The sequence below is a fragment of the Phascolarctos cinereus genome, unplaced genomic scaffold, assembly GCF_003287225.1.
Source record: "Phascolarctos cinereus isolate Bilbo 61053 unplaced genomic scaffold, phaCin_HiC Scaffold_726;HRSCAF=1367, whole genome shotgun sequence".
NCBI lineage: Eukaryota > Metazoa > Chordata > Mammalia > Diprotodontia > Phascolarctidae > Phascolarctos > Phascolarctos cinereus.
The window spans coordinates 366,169,361-366,187,522 of record NW_027556098.1 but is presented as its reverse complement, the minus strand read 5'-3'; the positions used below and the strand labels follow the sequence as shown (position 1 = coordinate 366,187,522).

Here is an 18,162-nt window from a genome sequence, read left to right as displayed (position 1 = left end):
ATTTTATGAGTGAGAGCTGAGGCACAGATTATGAGACTTGCCTAGATCACACAGCTGGTAAGTATCTGAAGCTGGATTTGAACTTAGATCTTTCCTATTCCAGGTCTAGACATCTATTCAATGTACCACCTAGTTGCCTCAGGTATGAGATACTTTATCAATAGCTTTGCTAGAATGTAAGCAGACTTTATCCACAGTTCTTCCTTTATCTAGTAGGTTAGTGATCCTGTCAGGAAAAGGAATGTGGTCAGTCTGGTATGACCTGTTTTTGATGAAGGGATGCTGCCTCTTTGTAATCATTGCTTCCCTTTTTAGATGTTCATCATGTCCATTCTAGAATTTTCTTTGGAATTAATATGAAGCTCACTGACTTGTAGACTCTGCACTCTGGTCTTCTCCCTTCTTTGAAAACAGTGACACATTTTGCCCTTCTCTGATCTTGTGCTCTTCTTCCCCATGTTCTTTCAAAGATCACTGACAGTAGCTTATTAAACACATCTGCTGGTTTATTCAGGACCCAAGGTATAGCTCATCTTGGTCCAGTGACTTGAGTCTCCTAAGACAAGCTTGATACTCTTTTACTGACTCATCACTCATCTTGGGTATCAACTCCCTGTTAGTAATTTTCCATTTTTGAAAATTATGAACCTGACAAATGTGAACATGTCCAAATACAAAGAAGAGCAGGAAAAAGAGGACCGTGCATGTAATCATGAGTCTTTATCATGTACGGTTTGATTTTTTAAAAAGTAAATGTCAAATTTAACATAGTAGCACACATACTGTGTGTTAGCAGACATATCTATGTCTCTTCATTGAAGCAGTATCTGTTCTCTTCTGTGTATTTTAAAATAATTCATTAATGTTCTTTTCTCCTCCTCCTCCTCCTCCTCCTCCTCCTTCTCCTCCTCCTCCTCCTCCTCCTCCTCCTCCTCCTTCTTCTTCTTCTTCTTCTTCTTCTTCTTCTCTTCTTCTTCTTCTTCTTCTTCTTCTTCTTCTTCTTCTTCTTCTTCTCCTTCTTCTTCTTCTCCTTCTTCTTCTTTTTCTCCTTCTTCTTCTTTTTCTCCTTCTTCTTCTTTGAAGGAAGCAAGGAGGAGGGAATTGCTATCATTAGGCACCTACTTTCCCCAGTCTCGCCCCACAAAATTACAGAACATGAGAATTTGCTACTTGGTGTGTGGCTAAACTTAGGACCTATGTTTCTAAGAAACAACAAATGTGAAGATCAAAGAAAAAACATGGGAAGACTTGTATGCCTAACACAAGTAGAGCCAGAAACACAAAAAATACACAATGACAACAACAAAGTACAAAGAACAATCTAATTACCTAAAATTCTATGTAAACATAATGGCCAGCAACATGACGAAACAGGAAAATGATAAATGTTGGAGAAGATGTGGGAAAATTGGAACACTAATGCTTTGTTGGTGGAGTTGTGAAATGATCCAACCATTCCGGAGAGCAATTTGAGCAATTTGGAACTATGCCCAAAGGGCTATAAAAATGTACATACCCTTTGACCCAGCAATAGCACTTCTAGGGCTGTATCCCAAAGAGATCATACAAATGGGAAAAGGACCCACATGTACAAAAATATTTATAGCAGCTCTTTTTGTGGTGGCAAAGAATTGGAAATTGAGAGAATGTCCATCAGTTGGGAAATGGCTGAACAAGTTGTAGTATATGAATGGAATGGAATACTATTGTGCTATAAGAAATGATGAGTAGGCAGACTTCAGCAAAAACTGGAAAGACATGTGGTCTGATGCTGAGTGAAGTGAATAGAACCAGGAGAACATTGCATACAGTAACAGCTACATTGTGCAATGACTTATATTGATAGACTTAGCCCTTCTCAGCAATGCAAGGATCTAAGACATTTCCAAAGACATTTCTGGATGCTATCCACATCCAGAGAAAGAGCTATGGAGTTTGAAAGCAGATCGAAGCATACTAATTGCTATTTTTTTTTCTTCTGTTATGTTTTGTTTTCTCTTTCTGGTGGTTCCTCCTATTGTTTCTAATTCTTCCTTACAACATCACTAATGTGAAAATATGTTTAATAGGAATGTATATGTACAGCCTATATCAGATTGCATGCCATCTTGGAGAGGGAGACGGGCAGGGAGAGAGAGAAAATTTTAAAACTAAAAAAGTGTATGGAAGTGATTGTTGATAAATCAAAATAAATTAACAAAAAAACCCCCCATAATGGCCAGGCTTCATCCAAGTGAAGAGTTGAGGTAGTGTCCCCCCTCACTTCACTGCAGAAGAGATAAAAAATTCCCTCTTTGCAGAGGCGGCAGTGTGTACAATACTGTATATACTGTCAGACTTGGTTGGCATGTTGGCTAGTTTTTCTGAACTACTTTTCTCCTCTTCTTTTAAAAAATCATAGCAAGTATAAGAATGGGGTTGAAACACCTAACTACACTTAGCCCTGCTGTATTTGTCAGTCAGGAACACATCTCAGTTGTTCACTCGGTGTGAACAAGGCTACGTCTCTCTGGAAGTTTTTTGGGTTGACTTCCTCTTGGGACTGTATAAACTAGTTGGAATGAGTGGTGATTCAGGGGAGAGTATTCCAGCCAAATCCCTGAGAAGGAACCACTTTAGAGGCAGGAAAGGAGAGGAGAGTACCTCAGCCTTGGCTTTTCCACAAGGTCAGAGGAGGACCTTGTGAGCTTTGATAAGTCTGGAGAATGTGGGGCTTTCCATCTTCCCTTAGGCATCCTAACAGCAGTCACATCTGCCAAGTCAAGAGGTAGGGCAGATTCTTGAAATAGCTGATGACAATATCTTCATTGGGAACCAAGGATAGGCTGAACATAGATTCAAAGCTCTATAAAGAACCAAGCAAAAAAAAAAAAGAGCACCATACCTAAGTGGGAGATGTTGGGGACTCCAACAACAAAAAACCAAAAATGTTAGGAGCTCTGAGTAACCCTTTATCACATGTGCTCACTCAGTTTAAGCTCACTTTCCTTGTTCTCTGTATATTTGTGTGGAAAAGTGCATCACAGACTTTTGGGGAATGTTTTGTATCACATTTTCTTACAATACCATCTTAGTAAATGCTTCTTTCTAAAAACTAATTAAATCTGACTGACTAATTGGTATTAACTGGTAATCATGAAGGCAAGTACATTAGTGGGGGCTTGTGAGCTATACAATTAGAAAAACACTTAACACTTCAGTGCTAACTCTTGATCTCTGAGGGGATTAATAGTCACACTCTGGTGATCCAACTGGTCAGTGCAAGTGAGAGTTAGGATATTAACCCCAGAGCATAAGCTGAAATGGGTTGCTGAGTAGGGGAGAGGGAAGGATATTTTTTTTGGAAACTAAGGTGATATAAGACAGATAAATAAAAATATTGAAGAGGGAAAGAAGAGAAGGTTTAGAGAGGACATGATGGCAACTGTATTGAAGTATCTGAAGCCATCTTATGGAAGAGGGATTAGGTGTTCGATTTTTCCCTAGAAGGAAAAACCAGGAGCAACAGCAAATGTTTCAAAGAGATCGATGTAGACTTTGTGTAATTATAACTATCTCAAAGTGAAATTGACTGTCCCAGAAGTTAGTGAGGCAATCAGCACTAGAGGTCTTTAAGAGAAGCCTGGTTGTCCACTTGTTGGGAATGTTGCCAAGGTGATTTCTGCCCAGGTGCAGGATGAGTTAGATGCCATGTGAGCACCCTTCTGGCTCTCAGATTCTGTAGTGAGTCTGAGAAGGGAAGCAGTGCAGTTAGTAGAAATTAGGAAGTTAGGAGGAAGGGCCAGTTAGGGGAAAGGTCAGCTAGAGTTGAGAAACATTGAGTCCAATGGAGATAATCAGAGCACTCACCTGACTGGGTTGTTGTGAAGATCAAATGAGATAACATGGAACGTGCTTTATCAACCTTAAAGGGCCATATAAATGCTACCTCCTATTATTATTACGAGCAGCTAGGTGGCACAGCGGCTAGAGCCTGAAGTCAGCAGGACCAGTCAAATCTGACACTTACCAGCTGTGTGACTGTGGGCAAGTCACTTAACCCTGCTTGCCTCGTTTTCCTCATCTGTAAAATGAGGTGGAGTGGGAAATGGCAAACCACTCCAGTATCTTAGCCAAGAAAACCTCCTGGACAAAGTGCATGAGGGTCATGTAGAGTTGGACACAACTGAATGCGACAACAATTATTATACTCAGTCACCTTTTCCAACAACCAGTCTCCCCTTGGTCTTGTTCCAGCCTGTGCCTAGTGAAGGGCAGCCTCCACGCAGGAGCAAAATGGACAGCTACCCAGGTGGTGTGACGTGAAGGTCCCCTTCCCCAAGGACATTTTGGATGAAAGCATTGAAGGCCCATGTTAAAACTAGGGGCATGGGAGAAGGTAAACTTTGGAAGATGAGATGCTGGGAGAAAGGAAGGAGAGGTTTGGAACTTACAACTAGCCACCCAAAAAGGAATATTGGGACAGTGCAAAGATATTGCACTGGTAGGGGTGAGGGGATCTGTGCTGTTAGGGGTAAAGGTGGGGGAATGAAAGGGAGATGGGGTGGGGTGTTGAGGACCACCTTCGCTTATTCTGCTAAACTGGCCTACCACACACAGGGAGGGCCAGGTGGAAATTATATAGCATCCTGGGTTGATAGTTATTAGATACTCGTTGAGTAAATGAAGGAAGAAATGAATACATGTATATACAAATGAATGAGACATCCTCTCCTCCAGCCCACAAATTACTCCTCCCATCAGCAGCTAGCTTCTCTAGTCCCCCTGGGAGCCATGCTTAGGAGTTTCAGAAAGGCAGATTTTGGCTTATTATAAAGGGAAAACTTCTTAACCATTAGCAAAGTCCCCAAGTGGAATGGGCAATCCATTAAGGCTTCTTGGACTAATTGGAAGAGAACAGGAAATCCTGCCTCTGTTCTAATCCCTCTAATCCTAGATGACTAGCGAAGGTTTAGTGCTTCCTTCATCAAACCAAGAGATGCTCTTGGGCCTTTAGTTTACACAGAGCTCCACAGTCTCCCTGCTCCCTTAGCCCCCAGCAATGGAAGAGACTTCCTCTTTTCTCTGCATATTTATAAATTCTTTATTCACTGGCTAGCATGGCCCAGAAGGTTGGTGCATGGCAGGAAGTCTGCCTCACATTGGATGGGAAAAACTCATCAAAGGCAGGAGTTGTGACTGTTTAAATTTCTTTGTTCAAGGTCCAGCCCCAAATGGCCTAAGGGTGCTGCTGTTGGCTCTGATGATGATGATGGTGGTGGTGGTGGTGATGGAGATGAAGGCCCTTCTATCACCATAAGGATATTCCTCCCTTTGGGCTATGGTGGTATAGGAATGTGGGGAGAGGAGGACTGTGCTGGCTCACGTGGAGCCTGGGCTTGAACCTCCCCACCTGTGTCTTTTTCCAGGTGTTGCATCCAGAGTGGAATGAGGGTTCCTAGTACTTGCTGGGGATTGGGAGGCAGTTTAGCACCTCAGAACAGCTTGGCTCAGCTTGTACCACTCCCTGGCCAGACAGCTATTGTTAGGACCCTTGGGCATCACTTCTGGAGAGAGGCCCTCATCAGACATAGCTTAGAGATGACAGAAATCTAGGACTCTTCCCTTTCTCCCATGAAGTGGGCCGGAGGCTGGCTCAGAATCAGGGATATATCCATCCCTAGACATTTGTACTTTATGTGTGTGGGGTAGGGTAGGGGCAGGGAGGGAGGTCAAAATGGGGATAAGGCAGAACCAGCATTGATTCCTTTGGGTGGGGAGGGTCCTTGGTTCTGTCTCAGTAGCAGCCTGTGCAGGCCACATTTACACAGATTTCACAGTCATCTCGGGCAATGTTTCCTGGAGAGAGAATACAAAGTTGAAGGTCAAGGAGACTGAAATCTGTCTGGATGTGGGCAGGGAAAGCTGGCCGAGACAACCTTTTACTAAAGGGAGCGAAGAGATTGGGATGAAATGAAGCTGAGGAGAGTGAGGAGAAGGGATGAAATGAAGGTCAGAGTAATAGATTGAGCCAAAAGAAGTCTTAAAAGCTATTATTTTTTAGATGAGGAAGCTAAGATGGTATAAGTTAAATGACTTGCTTAAGGTCACATTGCTAGTAAGTTGCAGATGTGAGCTTTGAATTCAGGTCTTCCTCAGTTCCAAGTCCAACACTCTATCTAGGACATGATGGTCCCTCAAGGCACGAGGAGGAGTAAGCTGAAGAGGGTGAGGGGCTTGATTGGGAGGGGTGGAGGGAGGAGATAAACAGGAGTGAGGTATGGAGGCATGATCTGTGGAGAGGTGAGATGAGGACCTAGAAGATAAGGAAAGATGGAGAGAAGGGAGGAAGAATGAAGAGGTGAGAGGCTAGGAGGGGCATAATATTAAGTTACGGGAGAGTGAGAGGAGGCAGTTGAAAAGAGGAGATGGAGGGAGAGAAGCAGTGAGCTGAGGACAACAGAAGAGTAGGGTAAGGAGAGGCACAGGACACTAGGAGATCATACAGATGGAGAAACTGAGGGCAAAAGAGGTGCTGTGACTTGCCCAAGGCCACGTAAGTGGAAGATACAGTATTTGAGCACTCCAGCTCCATGATGCTTTATGGTTATGCAGAGGGGTAAAGGAGATGAGGAGACATAAAGGGAGTGAAGAAGGGCTCATCTGTAGGGCTCAGCCACCCCAGGGGAAGCATCTTTGGTGTACGTGGGGTGGGGAGGGCACATACTCAGGGCTTCGAAGGTGTTGGCAGCATGGGGAGTCTTACAGACAGGCTGGAGGTCCGCAGGCAGTTGGAGGTTGCTACACATGGAGAGTGAATCTTCCATACTCATAGGGGGACTCAAATCACTAGACTTCCCCAGAATTCCATCCAGCTTCTTCACAGACTCCAGCTTCACCCGGAGGCCCTCATACTGAGGACAGAGAAGGAAAGGGTCAGAACTTCTCCGGCTTCCAGCCCTCTGCCCAATAAGGGTGCTCTGGGGACCGGATTGAGGAGCAGGGAATGGGTGAGCTGGAAATCCTGGGCACCGTAGATGTTCTTAGCCAAGGGACACATTCCCAGCACGCTATTAGAAGGAAGAACCCAGGACACCTGGAACCCTGGGCCACCTCAGGGCGGTGACAGGACAAGATCAGGCCAGCTGATTCAGGGATGGGGAGAGTCTTTCCTCAGGAAGGATGAAGTGGTGTTCTGAGTTAGGGCACTGGGTTTGGATTCAGGAAGAGCTGAGTTCAAGCCCCATGTACTAGACGTGTAACTCTGGGAAAGTCACACAGCATCTCTTAATCTCAGTTTCCTCATGTGTCAAATGACAGGGATTAGACCCAGCCTCTTTGGTCCCTTCCAGCCCTAAATTTAAGATCCTATGGCTCATGCCCTCCTTCCCCGGGGACTTTCCCTTTAGGGGGTTAGAGGATTCCTACTCTTGAATGAGGGATCTAGCCCCTCTCCCACTCAGGATCTAGGGAGGGAAGGATCTTCCTGGGAAATCACTCCCCCCCTTTCCACTGTCATTGCCTCCAAACCCATCCCTCCCCCCAGGGGCCAGCCCCTGACCTGTAAAATAATAAGGGCGTCAAGGTTTGCCAAACACTTTAAATGTTATCTCACAACAAATCTGGGAGATAGGTATGATTATCACTCCCACTTTATAGATGAGGAAACTGAGACTGAGACAAAGTGACTGTCAGTGTCACAGAGTCTGAGGCAGGATTTGAACTCAGGACCTCCTGACTCTAAGTCAGGCACTACTATGCCAGCTAACTGCCTCTGAAAAGAATCAGGGAGGAAGCTGAAGGTGAATGTGTGAGGACATGAGGGTGGGGCAGTCTATTGTCATGAGTCTCCTAAGTAGCAAAGCCTTGGCATCAATGGACCTTGGTAGAAGGACATTCAGTATGGCTAGACCCAGGCTATGCTGGCCCCTCCCCTCTGGCTCCTCCCTTCTTGTTTATCAGAGAAGGAAAAAGGAGAGAAGAGCCCAGACTCATTCAGGAAATGGGCTTATAGCAGAAGGCCAAGTGTGCTGAAGGTCCCCACACCGCCAGGAGGCTCAACCCAGGTGTGGAGACAGGCTATGCTGCAGCACAGGTGAGCTCTGGCCTTCCCTAGGAAAACAGGTACAAGGGGAATCTGACTTCATTCTCCTGTCTCCATGGTTTTCCCTTCTCCTTCTCCTTCTCCTTCTCCTTCTCCTTCTCCTTCTCCTTCTCCTTCTCCTTCTCCTTCTCCTTCTCCTTCTCCTTCTCCTTCTCCTTCTCCTTCTCCTTCTCCTTCTCCTTCTCCTTCTCCTTCTCCTTCTCCTCTCCTCTCCTCTCCTCTCCTCTCCTCTCCTCTCCTCTCCTCCTCCTCTCCTCCTCCTCTCTTCCTCCTCTCCTCCTCCTCTCCTTCTCCTTTCCTCTCCCCCCACTCCTGTAGAGCCTGAGGATGGAGGCAGGGCTAGAGCCAGGCCCCTAAAGGTCTCACCTCGATAAAGACTGACTGGGTGTTCTGTGCCAGCATCAAGAGCATGGCAGCAGCAGCCACGGGGAGTGCCAGGACCTTCATGATATCTTCCAGTTTACTTTCCCCTGGTTTTCCTCTTTTCTCTCACCTCCCAGGGTTCCACCCTGACCTCTCTCCCGTGCCTTTTAAACCTTGGTGATGGCTTCTTGGTCACTTATTAACCTTCGTGTCAGAGAGGGAAGGAAGTGTCCTCTTGGGGGTGGTGCCAGGGGACAGAAGGCAGGGTTCATCCAAGCTGGCTCTGGGCCAGACACAGACCTGGTTTTCTAAGGGGGAGCAGGGTGAAGATAAAAGGTGGTTTCAGTGCCTTTACTTTTTACCTTGCTTCCTGTAACACTGTGCCCAGCCTTAATGTGCCTTGTCTCCACTGGGTCTATAGATGCCTTGTCTTGGCATTTCTCACCTAAACTATTTCTCACCTAGTGATTGTATTTTATAAACCAAAAATCAAGACATGTAGTCACTTTCAGACTTCTCCCAAACTTGTTCTTTCTTTTTATATTAATTTCATTAAAATTTTTTATTAATGTATTTTGATTTATCAACAATCATTTCCATAAGCTTTTGAGTTTTAAATTTTTTTCCCCCTCCCTCTCCACTCCCTTCCCAGACAGCATGCAATCTGATATAGGCTATACATATACATTTCTATTAAACATATTTTCACATTAGTGATGTTGTAAGGAAGAATTAGAATAGGAGGAACCACCAGAAAGAGGAAACAAAACACAACAGAAGAAAAAAATAGCAAATAGTGTGCTTCGATCTGCTTTCAAACTCCATAGTTCTTTCTCTGGATGTGGATAGCGTTTTCCATCATGAGGCCTTTGGAAATGTCTTAGATCCTTGCATTGCCGAGAAGGGCTAAGTCTATCAACATTAGTCATTGCACAAAGTAGCTGTTACTGTGTACAATGTTCTCCTGGTTCTACTCACTTCACAGCATCAGACCACACATGTCTTTCTAGTTTTTGCTGAACTCTGCCTGCTCATCGTTTCTTACAGCACCATAGTATTCCATTCCATTCATATACCACAACTTGCTCAGCCATTTCCCAATTAATGGGCATCCTCTCCACTTCCAATTCTTTGCCACCACAAAAAGAGCTGCTATAAATATTTTTGTACATGTAGGTTCTTTTCCCATTTGTATGATCTCTTTGGGATACAGACCAAATTTAAATTTTTTAAAATCAAAATTTATTATTTTTAACTTTCTTTTCTTTTTAAATTTTAAGTTCCAAATTCTCTCTCTCGCTCCCACCATGTCTTTCATTCCCTCTCTGCCCCACTGAGAAGGAAAGCAATATAATATCAGTTATACATGTGAAATCATACATAACATATATCCACATTAGCCATATTGCAAAAAAAAAAAAAGAATTGGAAAATTCTACTTCAATTTGCACTAAGAGTTCACCAGTTCTTTCTCTGGAGGTAGATAGCCCAAACTTGCTCTTTATAAACTCATTTTGATTTCTAGTCTCCAGTCCATTAATTCTACCCAGTCTTGATTTTACAGTTAACCATTTTAATGATTTAATAACCTCCATGCTTGCCCCCTTGATATTCTACACTTATCACCATCCTAATACCTTAGCTTGGGTTACCCCCCACAACCTACCTTCTCTGGTCCCATTCCTGGATGACCAAATATTTCTAGAGGAAATAACAAAACTTTGTTAATTATGGTAGTTGACTTCAACTCGGCCATTTCTATTACATGGCTATTCTTTTATTCATGTCTTATTGACCCATATTCCCAATAGGGTATATTCTGAAACTTCTCTTTTTTTCTTGTCTCCAGACCTATATAGCCCTCTTACTTTCAGGAAATTACTTCAAGATTGAGGCCATCCATCCTGAGCTCTTTAAAATCCATTCCCTCACTCCCCTAAATCTCTTAATGTGTTCAATCATTCTCTCTTTTTAGGCTCAAAACAATGTGGCTGCCTTTATACTTACCCAGGCTAATCCCTCCAATTGGGCCTTGATTTTTCCCCTTTCTGTCTCTGCTAGACTATGTTTCCTGAAAAGGAAATGAGGTTAATCTGTCCTATTTTTTTCTTGATGAACCCATGCTGGCTTGTAGTGGTCATTCGTCACTATCCTTTTAATGATGCAGTCTAGAATTTGGCCTTCACTTAATAAAGTACCTTCACCTTTTTTTGAAAATTGGCACAAATTTTGCCTACTCCTAGAGTTGAGGGGAGATGTGCCTAGATGACACAGGTAAGTGAATTTAGAACTGGACAAATGACCAGACCCAAAGAGTAGTCACTTATGTCAACAGGGAGGAAGGTCTTTGGTGGAGGGATCCTTGATGTAGCCCTGGTTCTGTGTCGGCTGTATGGCAGGTGGAATGGTAATGGAACTGAATCAGGAACCTACATTCAACTTTGGCCTCTTCATTCTTGTAAGCTTTAGTACAATGAGAAAGCCACTCTACTGCTCTAAACCTTAGTTTTTTCATCTGTAAAATGGGGACAATACCATAGTGCCTACCTCATAGGCTTACTCTGAGGATCAAAGGAGAGAATCAATGGAAAATACTTCACAACCTTCTAAATCCTATATAAACATTGAGGTTTTTTTTTTTAATCAGTGACTAGGATAAAGAAAGACAAGGCATGTTTAGCAAATTTCTTGATGACTCAGACATTTACATGGATGTGTGTGATCTGTGTAATCACTGTGGATATTCCTTCCATTGATAAGAATGGCCATCTTGTGGGACACCAGAGCACTGCATGGGTTGGCCCCTGGTAATCCCTTGTTCTCCTCATGGGACTAGCCTGTCTTCTTGTTAAACTTGGCTACTTCTCTGATGATATCCTGTCCTCCAGTTCTTCCTTACAGTCCTTATTTGTTATGTGCTTCCACCTGTTCCCACCCACCATGTGCCTTCCCGTGTTTCATGACTCACAGCCATTCCACAACACTGGTAGCTGTTTACTGTTCAGTCATTTCAGTTGTGTCCAACTCTGCATGACCCCATTTGAATTTGCCTGGCAGAGATACCGGAATGGTTTGCTATTTCCTTCTCTAGCTCATTTTACAGATGAGGAACTGATGCAAATTGAGTTAAGTGACTTGCTCAGAGTCACATAGCTGGTGTCTAGGGCTAGATTTTCACTCAGGAAGATGAGCCTTCCTGATACCAGATCTAGTGCTCTGTCCACTGTGCCACCCAACTGACCCTACTGATATTAAAAAGACAGACTTTTTTTCCTCTGGGAGATGTTTGGGGCTATTAAAAGTTTTGTGATTTCTGATTTCTACGACAATGGAGAACATTGCTCAACAATGCTCTATCAGATTAATAAACTAATGGAATAATGTCCCCGAATCCCTTTGGGTGTGACTTTGGATGATGAAGGCAGGTTGGTATAGTACATAGGGAACTGGACTGGAAACCAGGAGGGACCTGGGTTTAAATCCCACCTCAGACACTTACTAGCTGTGTGACCCTTGGGCAAGTCACTTAACTTCTCTGTAACTCGGTTCCCTCATATGTAAAATGAGGGAGTTGGACTCCAGAGTTTGGACCTCTAAGGTCCCTTCCAGCTCTAAATCCATGGTTCTATGAGCTGTAACTCTAAGTTATGGAAGTAAAGATGAATGAAGTGAGAGTCTAAGGAATGAAAAGGGGACCCATGTGAATATCAATATCTTCAAAAGAGAGCAGGATTGGGGTAGAGAATAAAACTGGGAACTGAGTATGAAAATCCTTGCAAAATGAGGGAGGATGACTTGGAAGCCACAATAAAGGATGAAGACAGAGATTTGGAGAGAGTGATATAGATGGGTGGAATGAGTCTCAGAGGAGGAGAGGTCCTTGAGCGATGGAGGCAGAAATGGCAGAGGGGATCTTCTTCCCCTACCCTTGTCATTAAGTTCCATTTGCATTCACATTGGACTTTTCAGAAAGCTCTCTTTGTCTTCCCTATCAGAAGCATCAAAGTTTGTGGTATCGGAATTCCATTGTGGAGAACTGCTCATGCCTCTTGGCCTGACTTCCAAGTCAGAGTCAAGCAGATTGAGCTGGGAAGAGAGCAGCTGTTGCCAGTTGCCCTAATGAGGGACCCAGTCTTCCATTTTGAGGCTGGTGCAGGCAAGGAGAAGCCAGACCTCTGGGCTGGTGTTGTTGCATAAGCTCTTATGCTGCAGCTGTGGAGGTGATTACGTCAGAAGGAAGGATCAGGTTCAGCCACTTCATCATACTGATGAAGAAACTGAGGTAAAGAGAGTTTCAGTGAACTGCCTGGGGGTGGGGGGAGGTCACAGAGCTAGTAAGCGTTGGAAGCAGGACTGTTATCTAGGTCTTCCTGACTCTTAATCCACTAAGTCCTACTTCTTCATCCACCAAAGCACCATGGCCAGGCTCCTTCTGGTCTTCTAGGGTCACATGACACTCACTTGTGACCAGTATTCTCTATAGCCTCTTCTAATAAATCCTTCTGTCTGTCCTTTCCATGAAAGTCTACCCCAATATTTCCTGCCATTTCATTGCCCTTTCAGGGTTCTGCCAAGTGGTATATACTTTTCCATGCTTTCTCATAGTCTTTTCCCCTCAGGTAGTCCTGTCCCCAACAGACTTCTTACTTTCACACTCAAGAACTCTCCATGAGACACATTTATGGATAGGGGTGCTAGGCTACTCTAAGCATCCTTGGCTCTTCATCCAGGACTTAGTGGTATGATCTAGGGGATGCAAGTTGCCCTGATCTACAGTGGATGTGTGGATGGTATTGCCTGTACCACTGGACCCAAGTGCGAACAGTATGGCCATGCCTTAATGGCATTGGGCTCCAGAGTAGGAACTCCATACCTCAAGGGTCCACAGCAGGATGCTAAGCCATAACCAACGGGAGAGTTGTACTGTGGGTAGCATTCTGCTTTTTCCACAAAAGCCAACTGAGTATCTTGTTTCCGGCATAACCTCACCCTCCTTTCATCCATTATTGTCATCTCATCATTCCCCCCACCCCCACCCCAACCACTAGCCTTTTGTGTGCTATGTAAGCTCCCAATCCCTCCCTTTTTCCCTCTGGACACCGGGACCTCACTAACCTAACTGCTAGCCAGGCATTTTCACCAGCGGCTGTGCAGGCAAAATTCTACCCAACCTCCAAAGCACCCAGATCTTGACGCTCCCAGATCCCTTCTGGCTATAGCACATGTCTTTTGTCAGACTCATCTTCCTAGGCAATGGCTGGTGAGTAAGAGCCCCTTCCCTCCCCTCCTTTTTTGTTTTCAGTGGGAGAGTGAGTTGAGTATAATGAGTAGGCATCGATAGGTTTCTATTTTCATTGCACATCTCATTATGTTTCCTTTCCTGCCAAATCCACCCCGTTCCTGACCTTCCTTATTTTTGTCAAGAGTGCCACTCTCCTTCATTCCTCAGGTTCACAACCTCAGTGTCATTCTGTACTCCTCACCCCCCTGCCCCTTATCTTCTCTCCAGTTACCAGCTACCGCCCTTATTCAGGTCTCCATCACCTCTCACCTGAACTGTCACACACAGCAGGCTCCTAGTTGCTCTCTCTGTCTCGTCTCTCCCTCTGACTCATCCTTCACTCAGCTGCCACATTCAATTCTATCTTTGTCTTGATGATATGTTATTGGTCATCATGGTGTAAGGTTACTTAACAGTTAATTTCTCACACCTCAGTTACCTTAATCTGTAAAATGGGGATAATAATAGTACCTACCTCACAAGTTGTTGTGAAGGTCAAATATTATTTCATCTCATGCTTCAAAATTTTCTCTGTCTGTCTATATATATTATGTAATTTATAAATAAGTTAAAATATATGTATATGTGCATTTGGGAGAATACTCAAAAAATTGAATGGAGTTCGTAATCAGAAAAGCTTAGAGACCACTGCCCTAGGAGAATGATTCTCCAGCCCACCTCTCTTGGTCTAGTTGTATCTTGCTCATTTTTTCCCAAAGGTTCCCTTCTTCTGTTGCCTCAGAGACTGTAAACCCTGCCTGGACAATGACCAAAGGAACCCTACCTGAAATGTAGGCCACAGGTTACCTGGTACGTTTCACTAATGTCCTAGTATGTTCTTAATGTGCTAATATGCTTCCTTTCAAAAGACTGGATGCTTAAATCATCACAGAGGGTAAGCTGTATTTTTACTATAGAGTCCACCATTGAACACTGGCCCCCAGCTGAATGAGCTCTATACACTACCAACAGATTGTGTGGTTCCCAGTTGTATGGTCCTTGACCCTGTTACATACCTAGAGTGCTTATCTATTGTGAAGCAAAATAAGCCTTCAGAGTCCCTTGCTTGATCTTAGAAGGAAATCCTCTGTTGAATAGCTCTTCTCCGGTTAGCTGACAGAAATTATCCTCTCCAAAGGGATTCCAGCTTGACATATCAGCCCTTTGCCTCTTTCCTCCAACACAACCATCTTTTTAGCTGTAGCCTAAACAACATTTTTTAGGAACACCAGCTCCAAAGCTGGGACTCTCTGTTTTTATGTGCAGACTCAGAGTGACAGAGGGGCTGATACCCTCATTAGGACCCTCAGTGGCAGTGAGTGCTTTCCTGTTTTCACAGTTCAGCTCCCCTGCCTCCCTGATGGCTAGCACTTTCCCCTACAGAATTTGAGAGAGAGATTCTACTTAACTTTTTTCTAAACTCTTTGAAATTCAGTCTCCCAAAGTCTGGGGCTCCTGTTAAATTAGACAGACACATGTAAACATATACACGCACATATACGTCCCAAGATCTCAGGTCGAAGAATCATTGACCTGAAACCGGAAGGGACCTCAGGGGTAATCTAGTCCAGCCTCTTCTTCCTCCCCCCCACCCACAAAGAGGGCCAAGAACAATTAAGTGATGTTCCCAAGGTCACACAGGCGGTGTCAGAGGTGAGCTTTGAACACAGGTCTTCTGACTCCAGAGCCAGACAACCTGCTCACCTGGAATAGGAATTGGCTTTTTTGCTTAACCTTTTGAAGAATGAAATTAATATCAAAGGTAAATCAAGACTTTACCAGCTGCTATGCTTTTGGCAGAGAGAGTAAGAGCACTGACAGATGTCTGGATTGCTATGATCCCAGAATCTCTGAATCAATTGGAAGGCAATTCAGAGATTGTTTCACCCAACCAATACAGAAGAAGGAATGTTGGCTACAAAATCCTTGGAATTGAGCATTCAACTTCTGCAGAAGTATTAGGGGGACAGGCTCCTAAGGAAGACTGTTTCTCTTTTTGATTGCTCTGATTATTAGAGAGTATTTCCTTATATTGAGCCCAAATTTGCTTCTTCATAGATTTTCATCCTTTGCTCATAGTTTTAACTTTTTTTTTTTCTGAAACATTACTGCCCCAACCTAAGGGTTTCCTCTGGACTGTCAGCTCCCTTTGGAAACTGGATATATACTTGAGTTAAAGAATCTTTCATAGAACCAGACCTGGAAGACACTATAAGGCTCATCGAATCCAACTCCTTCAATTTTTTTTCATTTAAAAAAAAACATTTTTAGAGCTGCCCAAGATGGCAAACCTCAAGGATTGGGTATCAGATGAGGACAATGTATGGATAGCTACCAAGTTCATCAATCATGCTTCCCCAGGAGAATTTAATAAAGTGTTTAATGATGCCCAGTTACTACTTAACAAAGACAGACTTCTCAAGGAAGGGGCAGTTCATGCATTTGCCCAGTATAATGTGGATCAGTTCACTCCAGTAAAGATAGATGATGATCAGATCTTCTTTTTTTTTTTTTTTTGGTAAGGCAATTGGGGTTAAGTGACTTGCCCAGGGTCACACAGGTAGTAAGTGTCAACTGTCTGAGGTCACATTCGAACTCAGGTCCTGCTGACTCCAAGGCCAGAGCCCTTTCCATTGAGTCACCGAGCTGCCCCTTGATCAGGTCTTAATTACAGAATTTGGTGACCTGGGTAGTGGCAGATTTTTACAGCCAAGAAATAAAGTTTCTTTTAAGTTTGATCCCTTACAGAAAAGAGCAAGTGACCACCAACCTGAGGACATAGATGGAGCTCTGAAGTCATGGAGGGAATCCTGTGACAGTGCATGAAGGGCCTATGTGAAAGATTAATATTCCAACAGCTTCTCTACTGTTTATGCTGAAATTATAGATGGACAGAAGACTTGCTGCCTGTATCAAGAGCCACAAATTTCAGCCTAAAAGCTTCTGGGATCGTTGTGGGAAATCAGAGTGGATGTTTGCCATCACACCATGTATGGCTCAGGTGGTCGGAATGCTAAAGATTCAGGTCCAGTACTGTGAAGACGGCAATGTTCACCTGGTTAGTCACAAAGGCGTACGGGATTCAACACTGTTACTGATGAGGCACAAGCTGCCAAAGAATTTCTTAAAGTCACAGAACACGTCAAATGAGTGAGAACTATCAGACAGTGTCAGACACCATATCCAAGGCCTTGTGCCAGCAGCTTCCAGTCATCCACACCAAAATTGACTGGAACAAGATACTCAGATACAAGATTGGCAAAGAAATGAAAAATGCTTAAGGCTGGGATGTGAAATTCTCCAATTACGTTGAAGAAGAAGAAGAAGAAGAAGAAGAAGAAGGGGAAGAAGAAGAAGAAGAAGAAGGGGAAGAAGAAGAAGGAGAAGAAGAAGGGGAAGAAGGGGAAGAAGAAGGGGAAGAAGGGGAAGAAGAAGGGGAAGAAGAAGAAGGAGAAGAAGAAGGGGAAGAAGAAGAAGAAGAAGAAGAAGAAGAAGAAGAAGAAGAAGAAGAAGAAGAGAAGAAGAAGAAGAAGAAGAAGAAGAAGAAGAAGGGGAAGAAGGGGAAGAAGAAGAAGAAGAAGAAGGGGAAGAAGGGGAAGAAGAAGAAGAAGAAGAGGAAGAAGGGGAAGAAGAAGAAGAAGAAGAGGAAGAAGGGGAAGAAGGGGAAGAAGAAGAAGGGGAAGAAGAAGAAGAAGAAGGGGAAGAAGAAGAAGAAGAAGAAGAAGAAGAAGAAGAAGAAGAAGAGAAAAGGGGAAGAAGAAGAAGGAGAAGAAGAAAAAAGGGGAGAAAGAAGGGGAAGAAGAGAAAGAAAAAAAGGGAAGAAGAAGAAGGAGAAGAAGAAGGGGAAGAAGAAGAAGAAGGGGAAGAAGAAGAAGAAGGGGAAGAGGAAGAAGGAGGAGGAGGAGGAGAAGGAGAAAGGATAGGACAGGAAAGGACAGGACAGGAAAGAATAGGAAAGGACAGGACAGGAAGGACAGAAAAGGACAGGATAGGACAGGACAGGACAGGAAAGGAAAGGAAAGATTAGAAGTATGGTCTTATAAGTAGGTGATTTATAAACAAGTGCAGTATTTTGCTAAGGCTTTCAAGGTTAACAGGTTTTCTAGCCTTGTGGAATACTATTGAACCAATAGCATTGTCTTAATATTTGTGTGTGTGTGTGTGTGTGTGTGTGTGTGTGTGTAGTCCTTGCCATATAACTTCCTTTTGTGACTGTATCTACTTGTAGGATTTTTTTAAAAAATTCGGTTATTTTTAACATTGAAAAAAAGAGAGAGAGAGATGTCCTGGAATTTTCAGGCACTGGTTAGAAAACTTCTTAGCCATGAAAGCCTTCTCACAAATAAGCAGGTAATACTTTCAACACTCTCCCACCCTTACCCTTCATAGCACTTCTGGTACACCAGTTGTTTTCACTAGTCAACAAATAGCTAAA

The 18,162-nt window shown here is 43.7% G+C and overlaps 1 protein-coding gene and 1 pseudogene across 1 annotated transcript; one reads left to right on the top strand and one right to left on the bottom strand.

Annotated features, from left to right (window-relative positions):
* Nucleotides 1–5,068: 5,068 nt before the first annotated feature.
* Nucleotides 5,069–8,627, bottom strand: GUCA2B (guanylate cyclase activator 2B). The gene is made up of 3 exons (XM_020982993.1): nucleotides 8,450–8,627; nucleotides 6,707–6,893; nucleotides 5,069–5,838 (listed from the first exon to the last, which is right to left on the bottom strand). The coding sequence occupies exons 1-3, from the start codon at nucleotides 8,528–8,530 to the stop codon at nucleotides 5,777–5,779; spliced, it is 330 nt and encodes a 109-aa protein (XP_020838652.1). The 5' UTR covers nucleotides 8,531–8,627; the 3' UTR covers nucleotides 5,069–5,776.
* A 7,382-nt stretch (nucleotides 8,628–16,009) lies between these two features.
* On the top strand, nucleotides 16,010–17,008 carry LOC110205987 (F-actin-capping protein subunit alpha-1-like; annotated as a pseudogene).
* Nucleotides 17,009–18,162: the final 1,154 nt, after the last annotated feature.

What these genes read in the sequence shown, in the direction of transcription:
- GUCA2B (XM_020982993.1), bottom strand. Translation starts at nt 8,530, where the DNA reads ATGAAGGTCCTGGCACTCCCCGTGGCTGCTGCTGCCATGCTCTTGATG. An exon ending in CCCAGTCAGTCTTTATCGAG is followed by an intron (nt 6,894 to 8,449) that starts GTGAGACCTTTA and finishes CTCTGTCCTCAG; the next exon opens with TATGAGGGCCTCCGGGTGAA. An exon ending in CAACACCTTCGAAGCCCTGA is followed by an intron (nt 5,839 to 6,706) that starts GTATGTGCCCTC and finishes TTCTCTCTCCAG; the next exon opens with GAAACATTGCCCGAGATGAC.